This window comes from Aotus nancymaae, unplaced genomic scaffold (assembly GCF_030222135.1).
Source record: "Aotus nancymaae isolate 86718 unplaced genomic scaffold, 86718_ANA_hifiasm-v0.15.2.pri h1tg000076l, whole genome shotgun sequence".
NCBI classification, from domain to species: Eukaryota; Metazoa; Chordata; class Mammalia; order Primates; family Aotidae; genus Aotus; species Aotus nancymaae.
The window spans coordinates 6,809,958-6,823,038 of record NW_026988491.1 but is presented as its reverse complement, the minus strand read 5'-3'; the positions used below and the strand labels follow the sequence as shown (position 1 = coordinate 6,823,038).

General features: G+C 39.9%; 1 protein-coding gene across 1 annotated transcript in view; it reads left to right on the top strand.

The window, feature by feature from the left end:
• Window positions 1-10,183: 10,183 nt before the first annotated feature.
• Window positions 10,184-13,081, top strand: part of LOC135271229 (RNA binding protein fox-1 homolog 2-like) — a gene marked incomplete at its 5' end in the record, with an annotated part of 36,686 nt that continues 33,788 nt past the window's right edge. Inside the window, one exon of the mRNA XM_064367860.1 lies at window positions 10,184-10,288. Coding sequence (XP_064223930.1) covers window positions 10,184-10,288 — 105 coding nt within the window. The remainder of the gene's footprint in view (window positions 10,289-13,081) is intronic.

Sequence of the window (13,081 nt, the reverse complement as noted above, 5' to 3'; positions counted from 1 at the left end):
TCTAGAACATAGTGGGAAAAAATGAGGCTCCAGTCTATCATACCTTGCATTGTTGGGCCATATTACCTTCAGCCCACAGTGTAGATATCATTAGCATGTTCTATTTCTAGGCTAGACATAGAGGTCTTGAACTAGAGGAATTTATTCATCCAGCCATCCACTTTTCCAAGAGTGGCTCTTATTTTTCCCTCAAAGTAATAAAAGGCAGAATACATTGAGCCTACATAAAATAGATATATCCTGTATCAGTTTACCCTTAAAAATAATTACATCTGTCCTTCAGCTCCAATATTTTGATGCCTATGAGTAGTTTGACAGTTTCCAAGCTGGATCCATAAGGAAGATATAGCCTGGTTTCAGAATGTGAGAGTTGCCACAGAAAACCAAATTTAGGACTATCCATGGTTAGTTTTTGATAGAGAATATTGCCCTTTGGATCATATAACATTCAAGACATCCTTTCAGCACATTGTTTATATTGCTAACTCCATGACTGTTGCTTCTTCTCTTTGCATGCCTTGGTTTGTTTATTTATTTATTTACTTCTAATGCCCAAAAGAAAGTAAACTAAAAAGTTGGTAGGCACATTAATGCTGTGCTCCGCTGCCCCTTACTGCTCTCACAGCTTAGGGCAAGGAAGAGGAAGCAGTAAGGATTATTTAGGGGCATGTTTTTTAAAAAACTTGTTTACATTTTTCATGACTATTTTGTATTACCTCTTGAAGAGAGTAAACTCTGATCAGAATTGATGAAGTTTAAAGCTAAAAAGCATTGTAAAAGTCACCTTATGCCTCCCTTGTACAGCTGAGGTCAGTAGTGTTAAGTGATTTGAGCAAGTTACACCTAGCTGGTTACAGAGCTGGGCTTCTGGAAGTTTGCTCTCTCTCAGTCAAGTGCTTTTTTTCCTGCTTCTCCATGCAAATGGTGATTGGAAAAAAAAAAGACATTCATAGAGCGTCTTACCATCTTAGCTTCCACTTACTCTTCAACTTTTAACCTAATAACTCTAGCTTAAACATACTAACAAATCTCTCGTTCTAAAATGAACATTAAAATAATAATTCAGGTATAAAGTTTTTTAAAATTGAGGTGATATTCTGTGTGCATGTCACTATTTATATATTACATATAATTTTATATAATTCTTACTCCTGTTTTAAAAAATGAATTGCTGTGGTTTTTGTTTCACAGTGTGACATTGATAATCAGTACATGATCATGTTATATATACAAATGATGCCTTTCATAATTCCTTTTTGTGGCACTTTGACACTCTGAGAAAGTGCAACCACATATTTTCAGAAGAAATTGAATTACTAGTTTATTAAAAAAATGTTAGCTTACATTTGAATGCCCAAACAGGATTAGACTCTCAGAATTTGGCTTGCCATGACAATATTCAACTATGCGGAAGAAATGTTTAAGCATTTCTCTTTAAAATAAATCTAAAAGTAATTATCCTTAAGCAGGGAATTAATCTAAGTAAATGTAAATTGACTTTTCTATGTCTAAAAAATTGTGTTGGTGGTGATATTAGATAAAATAATCTTATATTCAATATATTGTAATTGTCTTATATATTGTTTTAGCACCATAAAGTACACTGATTTTCAGTAGATAAGCATGTGGGCTAAGATTTTACTTTTTTGAAAAATATTTTATCATGTTATCACGCTTTTGTACTCTTTGAGAAGGAATACATATGATTTAATTCCACCAAGTTTTCACCCATCATGAACTCCATCATACACATTTTTATTTATACATTTAATTTTTTGAGACAGAGTTTTGTTTTTGTTGCCCAGGCTGGAGTGCAATGGCACAATCTCGGCTCACTGCAACCTCCGCCTCCTGGGTTCAAGCAATTTTCCTGCCTCAGCCTCCCAAGTAGATGGGATTACAGGTGGCTGTCACCACGCCCGGCTAATTTTTTTGTATTTTTAGTAGACATGGAGTTTCACCATGTTGGCCAAAGCTGGTCTCGAACTCCTGACCTCAGGTGATCTGCCTGCCTCAGCATCCCAGAGTGCTGGGATTACAGGCATAGTGGCATGCACCTGTAATCCCAGTAACCTGAGAAGCTAAGGCCTGGGAATCTCTTGAGCCCAGGAGTTAAAGAGCAACCTGGGCAACATTGGGAGACACCGTCTCTGAGAAAATTAAAAGATAAAATTACTTTAAGTGCTAACAAATCTAGTCGATGTTCTAAATGGATTGTAGTTCTTGTTTTTTTAAGATACTATGCAGTGGCATAATGAAAAGTATCCCAGCCGACTTTGTAAAATATTGTAAGGAAAATTGAATTTTTAAAGCTTTTTTATTAAAAAAAAAAAAAAGACTTTTTATTATATAATATTGTGTTTAGGGAGTATAACCCTGTAAATCAGATTGAGCTGGTTCAGCTCTCAGCTCCTTCTGTTTGCTGAATGTGTAACCATGAGAGAATTATAACTCTAATGCTCATTTTCCTCATCTGTAAAAATGGTGATAATAGTTCCTTCTGCCTAGGGTTGTTTTCATAATTAGATGAGAAAATGAATATCAAGTAGGCTATGATGGTTCCATTTCATTTCCTTGAATATTAAATATGTCACAATCTTATTTTATTCAAATTTAAATCATTCAGATTTGAAAATCTGATATAAAAAGTGAATGAAGTTTCACTTTTGTGCAAATTTTGATTCAGTGTGAATCTTTCCAGATGAAAACTTTGTTAATACTTGCCTATTTTTTTGTTTGTTTGTTTGTCTGTTTTGAGAGGGAGTCTCCCTCTGTCACCTAGGCGGGAGTGTAGTGGCACAATCTGAGCTCACTGCAACCTCTGCCTCCCAGGTTCAAGCAGTTCTTCTGCCTCAGCTTTCCAAGTAGCTGGTATTACAGGTGCCCATCGCCACGCCAAGCTAATAGAGACAGGGTTTCACCCTGTTGGCTAGGCTGGTCTTGAACTCCTGGCCTCAAGTGATCCACCTGTCTCAGCCTCCTAAAGTGCTGGGATTACAGACGTGAGCCACCGCACCCAGCTGATAGTTGCCTAATTTGAAAGCTATTTGAATTGCATGGCAATTCACTTGACAGATGTACTTTTAACAGTTATTGGAAATATCTACTGACCTTTTATAGGTTTATTCTTGAATTACACTGTTTTCGGAACTTTGTCCCTTACACTAAATGTTGACTTCATAATACTATGAAAATACCTATTTGAGTTTATGGAAAGGATTCATTCACATACCTTGTCTGAAGATGACCACCCCATTCAAAATAAATGGAGCCCAACTAGGAGCGATTGATATTTTTGTTCGTAAAACCATGAGGTCTTCAGGGAGAATGCAGCAGGAGATTAAGTTTTATGTAATTGGTTTTTTTTGTATGTAAAATCATGAGAGTTATAAGTTAAACTGTTTCTAACTGTGAAATGGATTAATGGTAATGTTAGATTTAAGTGTGGGTTTTTTCTTCATCACACCTGTAATGTGAAATGAATGTACTTTTCAGTCTCTTTCTAAGTTTCCTAAGAGTTCCAACCACATTCTAAATGCAAACATTAATATTTGTTTACACTTGTGCCTGTATGTAATCTTTAAACCAGTTAAACATTCTTAGTGTTTTAATATTTAAGGTGTCAGAATCTGACATCCTAAAATATTTTCTTTTCTTTTTTTTTTTTTTTTTTGAGACGGAGTTTTTGCTCTGTTGCCCAGGCTAGAGTGCAATGGCGCAATTGTGGCTGACTGCAACCTCCGCCTCCTGGGTTCAAGCAATTCTCCTGCCTCAGCCTCCCTAGTAGCTGGGATTACAAACGCCCACCACCACAGGTGGCTAATTTTTATATTTTTAGGGGAGACGAGGTTTCACCATGTTGGTCAGGCTGGTCTCGAACTCGTGACCTCAGGAGATCCACTCACTTTGGCCTCCCAAAGTGTTAGGATTACAGGCGTGAGCCACCATGCCTGGCCTACTTTTTTCTTTTTTAAAACTTACAACTCCCTTCCCTTCCCCCTTCCCCTTTCCCCCTTCTCCCTTCCCCCTTCCCCATTCTCCCTTCCCCCTTCCCCCTTCCCTTCCCCCTTCCCTTCCCCCTTCCCTCTTCCCTTCCCCCTTCCCTTCCCTCTTCCCTTCCTTCTTCCCTTCTTTCTTCCCTTCTTTCTTTCTTAGACAGGGTCTCACCCTGTCACCCAGGCAGGAGTGCAGTGGCATGATCATAGCTCACTACACCCTTTACCTCTCAGGCTCAATTGATCCTCCCACTTCAACCTCCCAAGTAGCTGGAATTCCTGATGTGCACCACTACACCTGGCTAATTTTGTATTTTTAGTAGAGATGAGGTTTCACCATGTTGGCCAGGCTAGTCTTGAACGCCTGACCTCAGGTGGTCCGCCTGCCTCAGCCTCCCAAAGTGCTGGGATTACAGATGTGAGCCACTACACCCAGCCTATAGTCTCTTATCCACAATTCTAAAAGTTCTGAAAGTTATATTTTTCATAAGTTTACAACACAGCCTATTTCTGGCATTTATAGATTTTGCTAAAGAAGTATCACTGCCTCAGATCTCATTGTATGTGGGTGGGATGAGGGGTGGGTGTTACATTATGGGTTATATTCTTTATTATCTTTCTAAAGTTCTAAAAATTCTGATATGGATTTGGCCCCAAAGATTTCAGATAAGAGATTAAGGACCTATATCCCAGAAAAATGGAGCCAAAAGGCAGAGATGGGAAATGCAAGAGAATAGATAAGAAAATTAGAGGACCAGTCCAGAAGATCCAATAATAAAGCTTCCAGAAAGAAAGATAAATGTGTAGAGTGGTAATCATCACCAGATAACTCAAGAAAACTTTCCAGGACTGAGGACATTAATTTCCTACTTGAAAGAGACTACAGAATTCTCCATAAAATAGATAAAAATGAAATAAGTCCACACTGAGGCATATCACTATGGATACTGTTTTAGACCATTGGGCATATTTGGATAGTCCTACAAGCTACAAGAGAGAAAAAAGTCACAAGGAGATGGGAATCATGCCTTCAGATTTCTCAGCTAGAAGGCTAAAAGCTAGAAGGCAGTTGAGAGTCATCTTCTGAAGGGATTTTTTTTTTTCCAGCCTAGAATTCTGTGACCAGCCAAACTATCATTAAAGTAGGATGGTTAGCTAGGTATTTTCAGACATTAATCAGATTCTCAAAAAATGTACTGTGCTAAACTGAATTTTCTTTTTTACTTTTTTTCTCTGTTAGCCTCAAAGAGATGAGAATAAGAAATGAAGACTTCTATGGGGGAAAGAGGAAAAATAAATATTGAAGAAAATGGATAATTCATAAGTAAAAGTATTTCTGAATTCATTAAGAGATTCCTTAGTATCTGTCTCAGAGTAGTATGTGTTTAATGTTAATCTGATAGACTTGGAAAGTTAATCTTATCACTCAGAATTCCCTTTAGATTATGACAGAACATTTGGTCACAATGTATAGTTAAAATATTTCCATTGTTTCATAGAGGAGTCAGAAAAATGAATCTATTTCCTAGTTATAAATATTTTAAAAGTTAGAACTCATAAAAAAAAAAAGAAAAAACGTTTAGTCCTTATTTCTAGGATGAGATTTTGAGACTTAAAAATCTAATTTGCTATTAAATGTAATTGGCACCAGCCTCCTGTGTATGTAGTGTTGACGGCTAGCTCAGCTGCACCAGGAAAGATGAGTTGTTTGAAGGGTAGATGTATAGGCTTTAGCTGTGTGATTGCATCAGGCCAGCACTGCTGCCAGTCCTCGCTGTAAACTGTTGGTGAATGGATTCCATCCAGCCTCTTCTGTTTTATCCCTTGCCCAGTGGATATATTAGGTCGGATAATGACCACAAAAGGGAAAACCACAACTTGGAAGCGTTGTTTATATGGTCAGTAAAGGTGCTCAGCAGCTAACAATAGAAAATAATGCAAACCAGTGCTGTTTACAGAATGAGATTTTTCTTGGATCAGATTAACTGTCCACTTTCCACAAAGATAAGACTTAAAAACTTTTATTTCCTTTTTTCTCTCTGATTTGTATATTTCAGCAATTAGTAGTCTATATTGGGATAAACTTAAAATGAGAATGTCAGGTGTGAGATATGATCTCATTTAAGTACATTAATATAGCATGACCAGTATTTTCTATTTCTATTTCTACTCTGTACAGAAAAATCACTTTTACGTCCCCGCATCAATTTAGTAGTTCTTTGGCTTTTTTCCTAATTAAATGTCAGCCTACCTTTGCTGGTTTTATTTTCTCTCCCTTGCCTTTCCCTTTCTCCACATAGCCTGACCTATTTGTCTTTTGTCAAGGTATAGAACCCAGGAGGCACAGTGGCTCATGCCTGTAATTCCAGCACTTTGAGAGGCTGAGGTAGGCAGATCGCTTGAGCTCAGCAGTTCAAGACCAGCCTGGGCAATGTGGCAAAACTCCGTCTCTACAAAAAATATAAAAATTAGCCATGCGTGGTGGCTCACACCTGTTGTCCCAGCTACTTGAGAGGCTAAGGCAGGAGGATCAGTTGCACCCAGAAGGTAGAGGTTGCAGTGAGCTGAGATTGCCACACTGCACTCCAGCCTGGGCGACAGAGGGAGACCCCTTCTGGGGAAAAAAAAAATGGTATAGAACCCATGTTACCTCTTAGTGCACCCTTCCCTGCCTCTTACCCCTGCCTGTCTCCACTCTGGGAGACTCTTGCTACATCAGATGAGAGTCCTAAGAAGATAAGAGAGGATGGGATTCATATGGGTTCTTGCTTCTAATGAGAAGAGAGGATGGGTATGGTGCTAGAAAAAAAATGATTTCACATATGAAATTGGGCTGCCTAGTTTTGAATTCCTAGTCTGCTGCTTACTGTGTGACCTTGGGAAACTAACTGAACATCTCTGCACTTAGCTTCTTCCTCTTTCAGTTGGAGATAATGCTAGTACCTGTTGAATAGAGTTACTGTGAGGGTTAAAGAAAATAATACATGTAAAGTACAGTATAATGGTTAAGAACATGCACTCTGGAGGCAGACTACCTGGGTTCAAATCCTTGCTTCATTACTTAAGTTAAACACTCTTTCTGTTCATCAGACTCCTCATCTGAAATATGAGAAGAAAAAGTAGTACCTACTATTTGCTTACTTTAAAAAAAAAAAGTACCTACTGTGTAGAGTTGTTGAAATAATTACATTCATCGAAATATGTAAAGTAGTTCAGTGTTTGGCAACTAGTGAACTATTAAATATTATTAAAAAGTTTAGATCAGGGACTGGCACTCAATAAATAGTTGTTACTTTATAGAGATTCCCACTTTTTAACCAAACTGTGTAAGTGGAAAGAAGAAAAGATCTGGCCGGGCGCGGTAGCTCACGTCTGTAATCCCAGCACTTTGGGAGGCTGAGGAAGGTGCATCATGAGGTCAGGAGTTCAAGACTCAGCCTGGCCAAGATGGTGAAACCCTGTCTCTACTAAAAATTCAGAAAGTAGCCAGGTGTGGTGGCAGGCACCTGTAATCCCAGCTATTTGGGAGACTAAGGCAGATAATTGCTTGAACCCAGGAGGCAGAGGTTGCAGTGAGCCTATATCGCAACACTGCACTCCAGCCTGGGCAACAGAGCATACTCCATCGCAAAAAAAAAAAAGAGATCTGAGGTTTAAAGAAAGGAAAGCAAGTTTGAAAAGGTATTTGTAGAAAGTGGGAACACTAGCTTACTGAAGAAACTTGGTAAGATTGTTGGACCCTTTTTGGTTTGGTGACCAGGCATCTATTTTTTTCTTTAGTAGTTGAGTGATCTTCTTCCAGCATCAGGTACCTGCCTAGGTTCAAGCTTAGATAAAACTGATGGTTGGAGTCATTCAGGGTTGCAATTTTTATAGGCGGATTCAACCAAGGAGATTGAAACTACTGGTTTTGAAACCTAAATTTGATAGAAAGGCAAATAAACACCTACAGGTGAGGACTCAGAGACAGGAAATTGCAAAGTCAATGTTTGTTGCTTCCAGTGAGGTCAAACAGTTGTTATGGTAGGGATTTTTAAGCAAACGGAAAAGTTAATAATGTCTGTTCAAAAATGGGTGTTTGAACTAGCCATTTTGGTGGTAATGACACTAAGAAGTTAAAAATCTGTGTTAAAAATCTGAGAGCTAGACTACAGCACATAGAAAGATAATTGTTTGCAATACATTTATCATAGGGCTCATATCCAAAATTTATAAAGAACTTCTACAAATCATAAGCAAAAAAAGTCAACCTAATTAGAAAATGGACAAAGAATTTGCAGACATTTCACGAAACAGGATATCAAAATGTCCAATAAACTTATGAAAAAATGACCAATTTCATTAATCATAGAGAAATACAAATTAAAAGTACAATATAATTCCACTAACCAGAAGAGTTAAAATGAAAATAATACTGAGAAAAGTAGAACTTAGCTGGATGGGATTACTCACACCTGTAATCTCAGCACTTTGGGAGGCCAAGGCTGACAGATCACTTCAGATCAGGAGTTCCAGATCAACCTGGTCAACATGGCAAAACCCCATCTCTACAAAAATTAGCTGGGCATGATGGCATATGCCTGTAATCCGAGCTACTTGGGAGTTGGAGGCACAATAATCTCTTGAACCTGGGAGGCAGAGGTTGCAAGCTGAGATCGCACCACTGCACTCCAGCCTGGCCAACAGAGCAAGACTCTGTCTCCAAAAAAAAAAAAAAAAAACAAATATGATGGTAGTATAAGTTACTACAACCACTTTGGAAAAAATGTCAGTACTACTAAGGCTGAGCAGACACATATTCTTGCCCAGCAGATCCACTCATATATATATGTGTGTGTATGCATGTTTTTATATATATATATCTGTTGGATATATATAACTATATCTGAAATACATGCTTGTATGTACCAAAAGACATGCAAACAAGAATGTTCACAGGAATATTAATATTAATATCCAAAACTATAAGCAGCTCAAAATCTGTTGTTTATACAATGGACTAAGAATGAATAAATTACAATATATGTGTGCATGTTACATAAATGTAATGTATGAAAGAAGCCAGACACAAAAGAGTACATATGATATGATTCCATGTTTCTAATTAAGTTTACAAATGGCAAAACTAATCTAGAGAGTTAGAAGTCAGAATCATCATGACCTTTGCCAAGGGAACAGTAACTGGAGTGGGCCGCTAGGGTGCTCTTGGAATCCAGTTTCTTGATCTAATTTGATGGTTACATGGGCGTACTTTCTTTGTGAATATTCAGCTCTATGCTTGTAATTTATGTATTTTTATCTATGCATGTTAAACTTTAGTTTAAAAATTGCCTAAGATGAGAAGTCTTGAGAATTTGGGAAATAATGTTAAGTCACTTTTCCTACATGTCAGATCAACATAGAATTACAGATTTCATATTTAAAAAAAAGGTGGGGGGTGTTCACTACACGCTGCAAAATTAACCAGTCTTGCCTCTGATCTTAAATTGTGTCTTCAGAGAAGCAAAGAACCATCAAGAGCAACAGATAAGCACTTCAGGCAGCATACTTTGAAGTAATCATTAGTTTTCATTTATCTTGCCACTTCACATACGCTATGACAGATAACATGGGCTGCATATAAAGTTATATATAAAGGTGTAATTTGGAGTTTGTGGAATCAGTCTTTTTAACTTTCCTTAGAGTGATACATTGTCATCTTGCAGACCAGCTCTGGTGGTTTTAAAGTTTGATTGAAGATAAAGTTTTATGTGATCCCACTCTGAGATGTAAGAGACAAGTTTGAAGGTACTTGAATGAGCATTAGTTGTAATTGATGCTTGTTGCTTTGACTGCATGTTGGTTTGCTTGATGCTGTTTTAGTAACTTAGTGAGTTTCATCTTTAAGTGGAATTTGTTTTGTTTAGTCTGCATTGTGCCAAGATTGATGATTGAAAACCTTACCGTTTCACAGAACATTGCTTCATAGCTTTTCCCTTTTCTGCTATTTTTATATCACATGAATCATTGCACATTTAAGCCATCTGCAAGGCCTGAATGGAATGAGATAAAAAGCTGCCATCACTTAAATTGACACTTGAAAAGCTGGTATTCATTTGGAGTTTATTCCTGATTATCCTTTATATTTTAAAGTTTCAAACTTCATTTCAAGATGGTTGCTAACATCTCTGAGCCAAAAGTATCTCTGATTCACAGCTTCTTTTAGCCTGAAAGTCAAAGGGAGGGGATTCATCCTGTCAGCTAGAAGAATCTGTTGGGGACTCACTTCTGTCTCATTTGAGAGAATAAGAACAGTAAGTTCCACTCCTGTTTTAAAAGTATGTTGGTTTAATCATCTCAGCAAGCCATCCGGTTTGGCATGCACTTAATAAGGAATAGTAAAAACACAAGGTTCTTCAACTGCCAGATTAATACTTCAAAATCGCATGCTTAGAATGTGTCACATCTGTGAGATATTTCTCAAAAATTTTCTCAATGTAACTTTCTTGAGAACTTAGTGAAAAAAAGTTAGATAAATGCATGCCTGGGATGTTGCAAAAGAGATACATGATTAAAAATGCATATTCAGCTAGGCTGATAGTGTGTACCTGTAGTCCCAGCTATTTGGAAGGCTGAGGTGGGAGGATCACTTGAACCCAAGAGGTTGAGGCTGCGGTGAGCTATGATCTCGCTATTAAACTCCAGCCCAGGTGACAGAGTAAGATACCATCTCAATTTTTTTAAAAAAGAAAATAAAAATAAATAAATGCATGTCCACCATTTGCAAGAGGCCCAGAGTGGGATTGTGGCCCCTGCTGAGCGGGTCACCGCCTCTGCCAGGGTCCTCGGATTCCTCTGCCGCCCTGGTCTGGGAGCCTGCCTCGCCACAGCGGCTGGCAGCACAGCGATCTGTGGGCAGTGGGCGAGGCCCCCGGGGGCCGCCGCGATGGCCCTCAAGATGGTGAAGGGCATCATCGACCACATGTTTGACAAGAACCCACAGGACTTGGTCTGCAGCATCCGCAACCACAAGGAGGACGAGACTGAAGAAGAATGGAGATAGTGGCCACCAGGTGTCTGTCTTCGTTGAAAACAGACATGCAGCCCTTGGGCAGTGGAATCCTTAGAAAGTCTCCTACATGAGCGACTGCCTGCCTGCATCCCTGCATGGACAGCAAGGCTGGCCTGAAGGAGAGCAGCCATCTGACACCACACTGGTCCCAATACCAGAGGTTGTGTTGGGCATGAGGTGCCAGGATGGCAGGAAAGTTAAGGAATTTACTTGCAGGTACCAAGTCACCCTCAACTCCTGTCCCTCTCCCTAGGAACCTGAGTTCTTGCCTTATTTTTACACTTTTCTAGAAGTGGTGTGGCTTTGCCTGCCTCTGGCTTAATGAGGTCATTTTTGTTCATCTCCATCCCTTTCCCCTTGGTTTTCATCATCTCGGAAGCGCTCCCTAACTGCTTTGGTTACAATGTTTAACTAACTTATGTACTCTTCAGATTCCTTTTGAGTTGAAGGCATAGCTGTTTGGCCTGGATTTTGTTTTACTGAGTGTGGTTCACCAGATTGGGAATGTGGTTTGTTCCTGAGAGGACTTTTTCTGCACAGGCAGGATCTCCCAGCGCCTGTCCCTGCCCCCTTCAGCGCCTGTCACTGAGCAGCCTGTTTTGGGATCCTGAGGACCCACCACAGGGTCTGTCCAGTGGAGGACCATGCACTCTAGTCCGGGGTGTGGTTTTCAGGGGGGTGTCCCTGTCTTCACTGGGAAGCCCCTGAGCCTGGGTTTTTTCCTTTGGAATTGGTGTGAGTTGATAGTGCCTTCCTTACAGTCATGGGCCCATTCAAGCGGGTATTGGTGATGGAAACGTTTTTTAGAATAGCCCAGGGCCATCCTTGAAAGTCCCAGGCTTCCTCGTGGCCCTGCCATTGGCCAGTCAGCCATTCCATGTAGGACACGCGGTGTCTGGGGTCCCTGGCTTTCTCATCAGAAGACCATCTTTATGTCCTGGAGGGTCGTTACTCAGGAGTTCACTTCTGATTCCAGGTGTTCTCTGCAGCTGCTGGAGTCTCCTGATTGGAGAGCAGCAAATGAATGTTCAATGACAGTTCTAGTGGTCCCCTCTCGGTGCCCCCTCAAACTCATTTTTAAAAAGCAGCTATCCTAGCCAGTCGTGGTGGCTCATGCCTGTAATCCCCACACTTTGGAAAACTGAGGGTGGATCATGAGGTCAGGAGTTCAAAAACCAGCCCAACCAAGATGGTGAAACCCCATCTGTACTAAAAATACAAAAAATTAGCCGGGCGTGGTGGTGGGTGCCTGTAATTCCAGCTACTTGGGAAGTGGAGGCAGAGAATTGCTTAAACCTGGGAGGTTGAGATTGCAGTGAGCCGAGATTCTGCTGCCACTGAACTCCAGCCTGGGTACCAGAACAAGACTCCATCTCAAAAAAAAAAAAAAAAAAAGGCAGCTACCCTGTAGACCACAGGGACCACATGTTGTAGATTCTTCTTCCCACCCACTGCAGGCAGAATGGAGACTCTTGACAGTGTGCTTTTTCTGCAGCAGTATAGTTTCCAAAAAAAGTTTCCATTTCATAATAGATTTTCACTTAAAACTTGAGTGTGGCATCATGGAAACAAGGCTTAGCAATGACTTTGAAAGCCACGTGGAAAGGCAGTGTGATTGAGTGGAAATTGCATGAAGTTTGGGAAATCTGAGTCCAAGTGCTCTGACTGACTTATATCGGTGGCCCATGGGAAGCCCCCTGTTCTGTCTCCTTCAGTGTAACATGGGGACATGGGGATGAGTTGCCTCGCTCCTTGCCGAATGATGCTGAGGATACTGTAGCAAAACGTGGTTTTCGGAAGTACCTGAGCGCTTGAAGAGGTTGTTTAGTTCACTGTTTTCCAGTCCTCAGGCTGTGACCTCTTAGTGGGTTATAAATTCAATTTACTGGCTTATGCTAGGTAAGAAAAACGAAAACAAACTAGAAAATACCAGAGTGTAGGCACATATAGTAACTGTCCTGTCTTGAAGCATTGATTTCTGCATGTGATTCTTGTGTACGTGTGTAAGCATATTGGGTTACCATGCACAACCCAT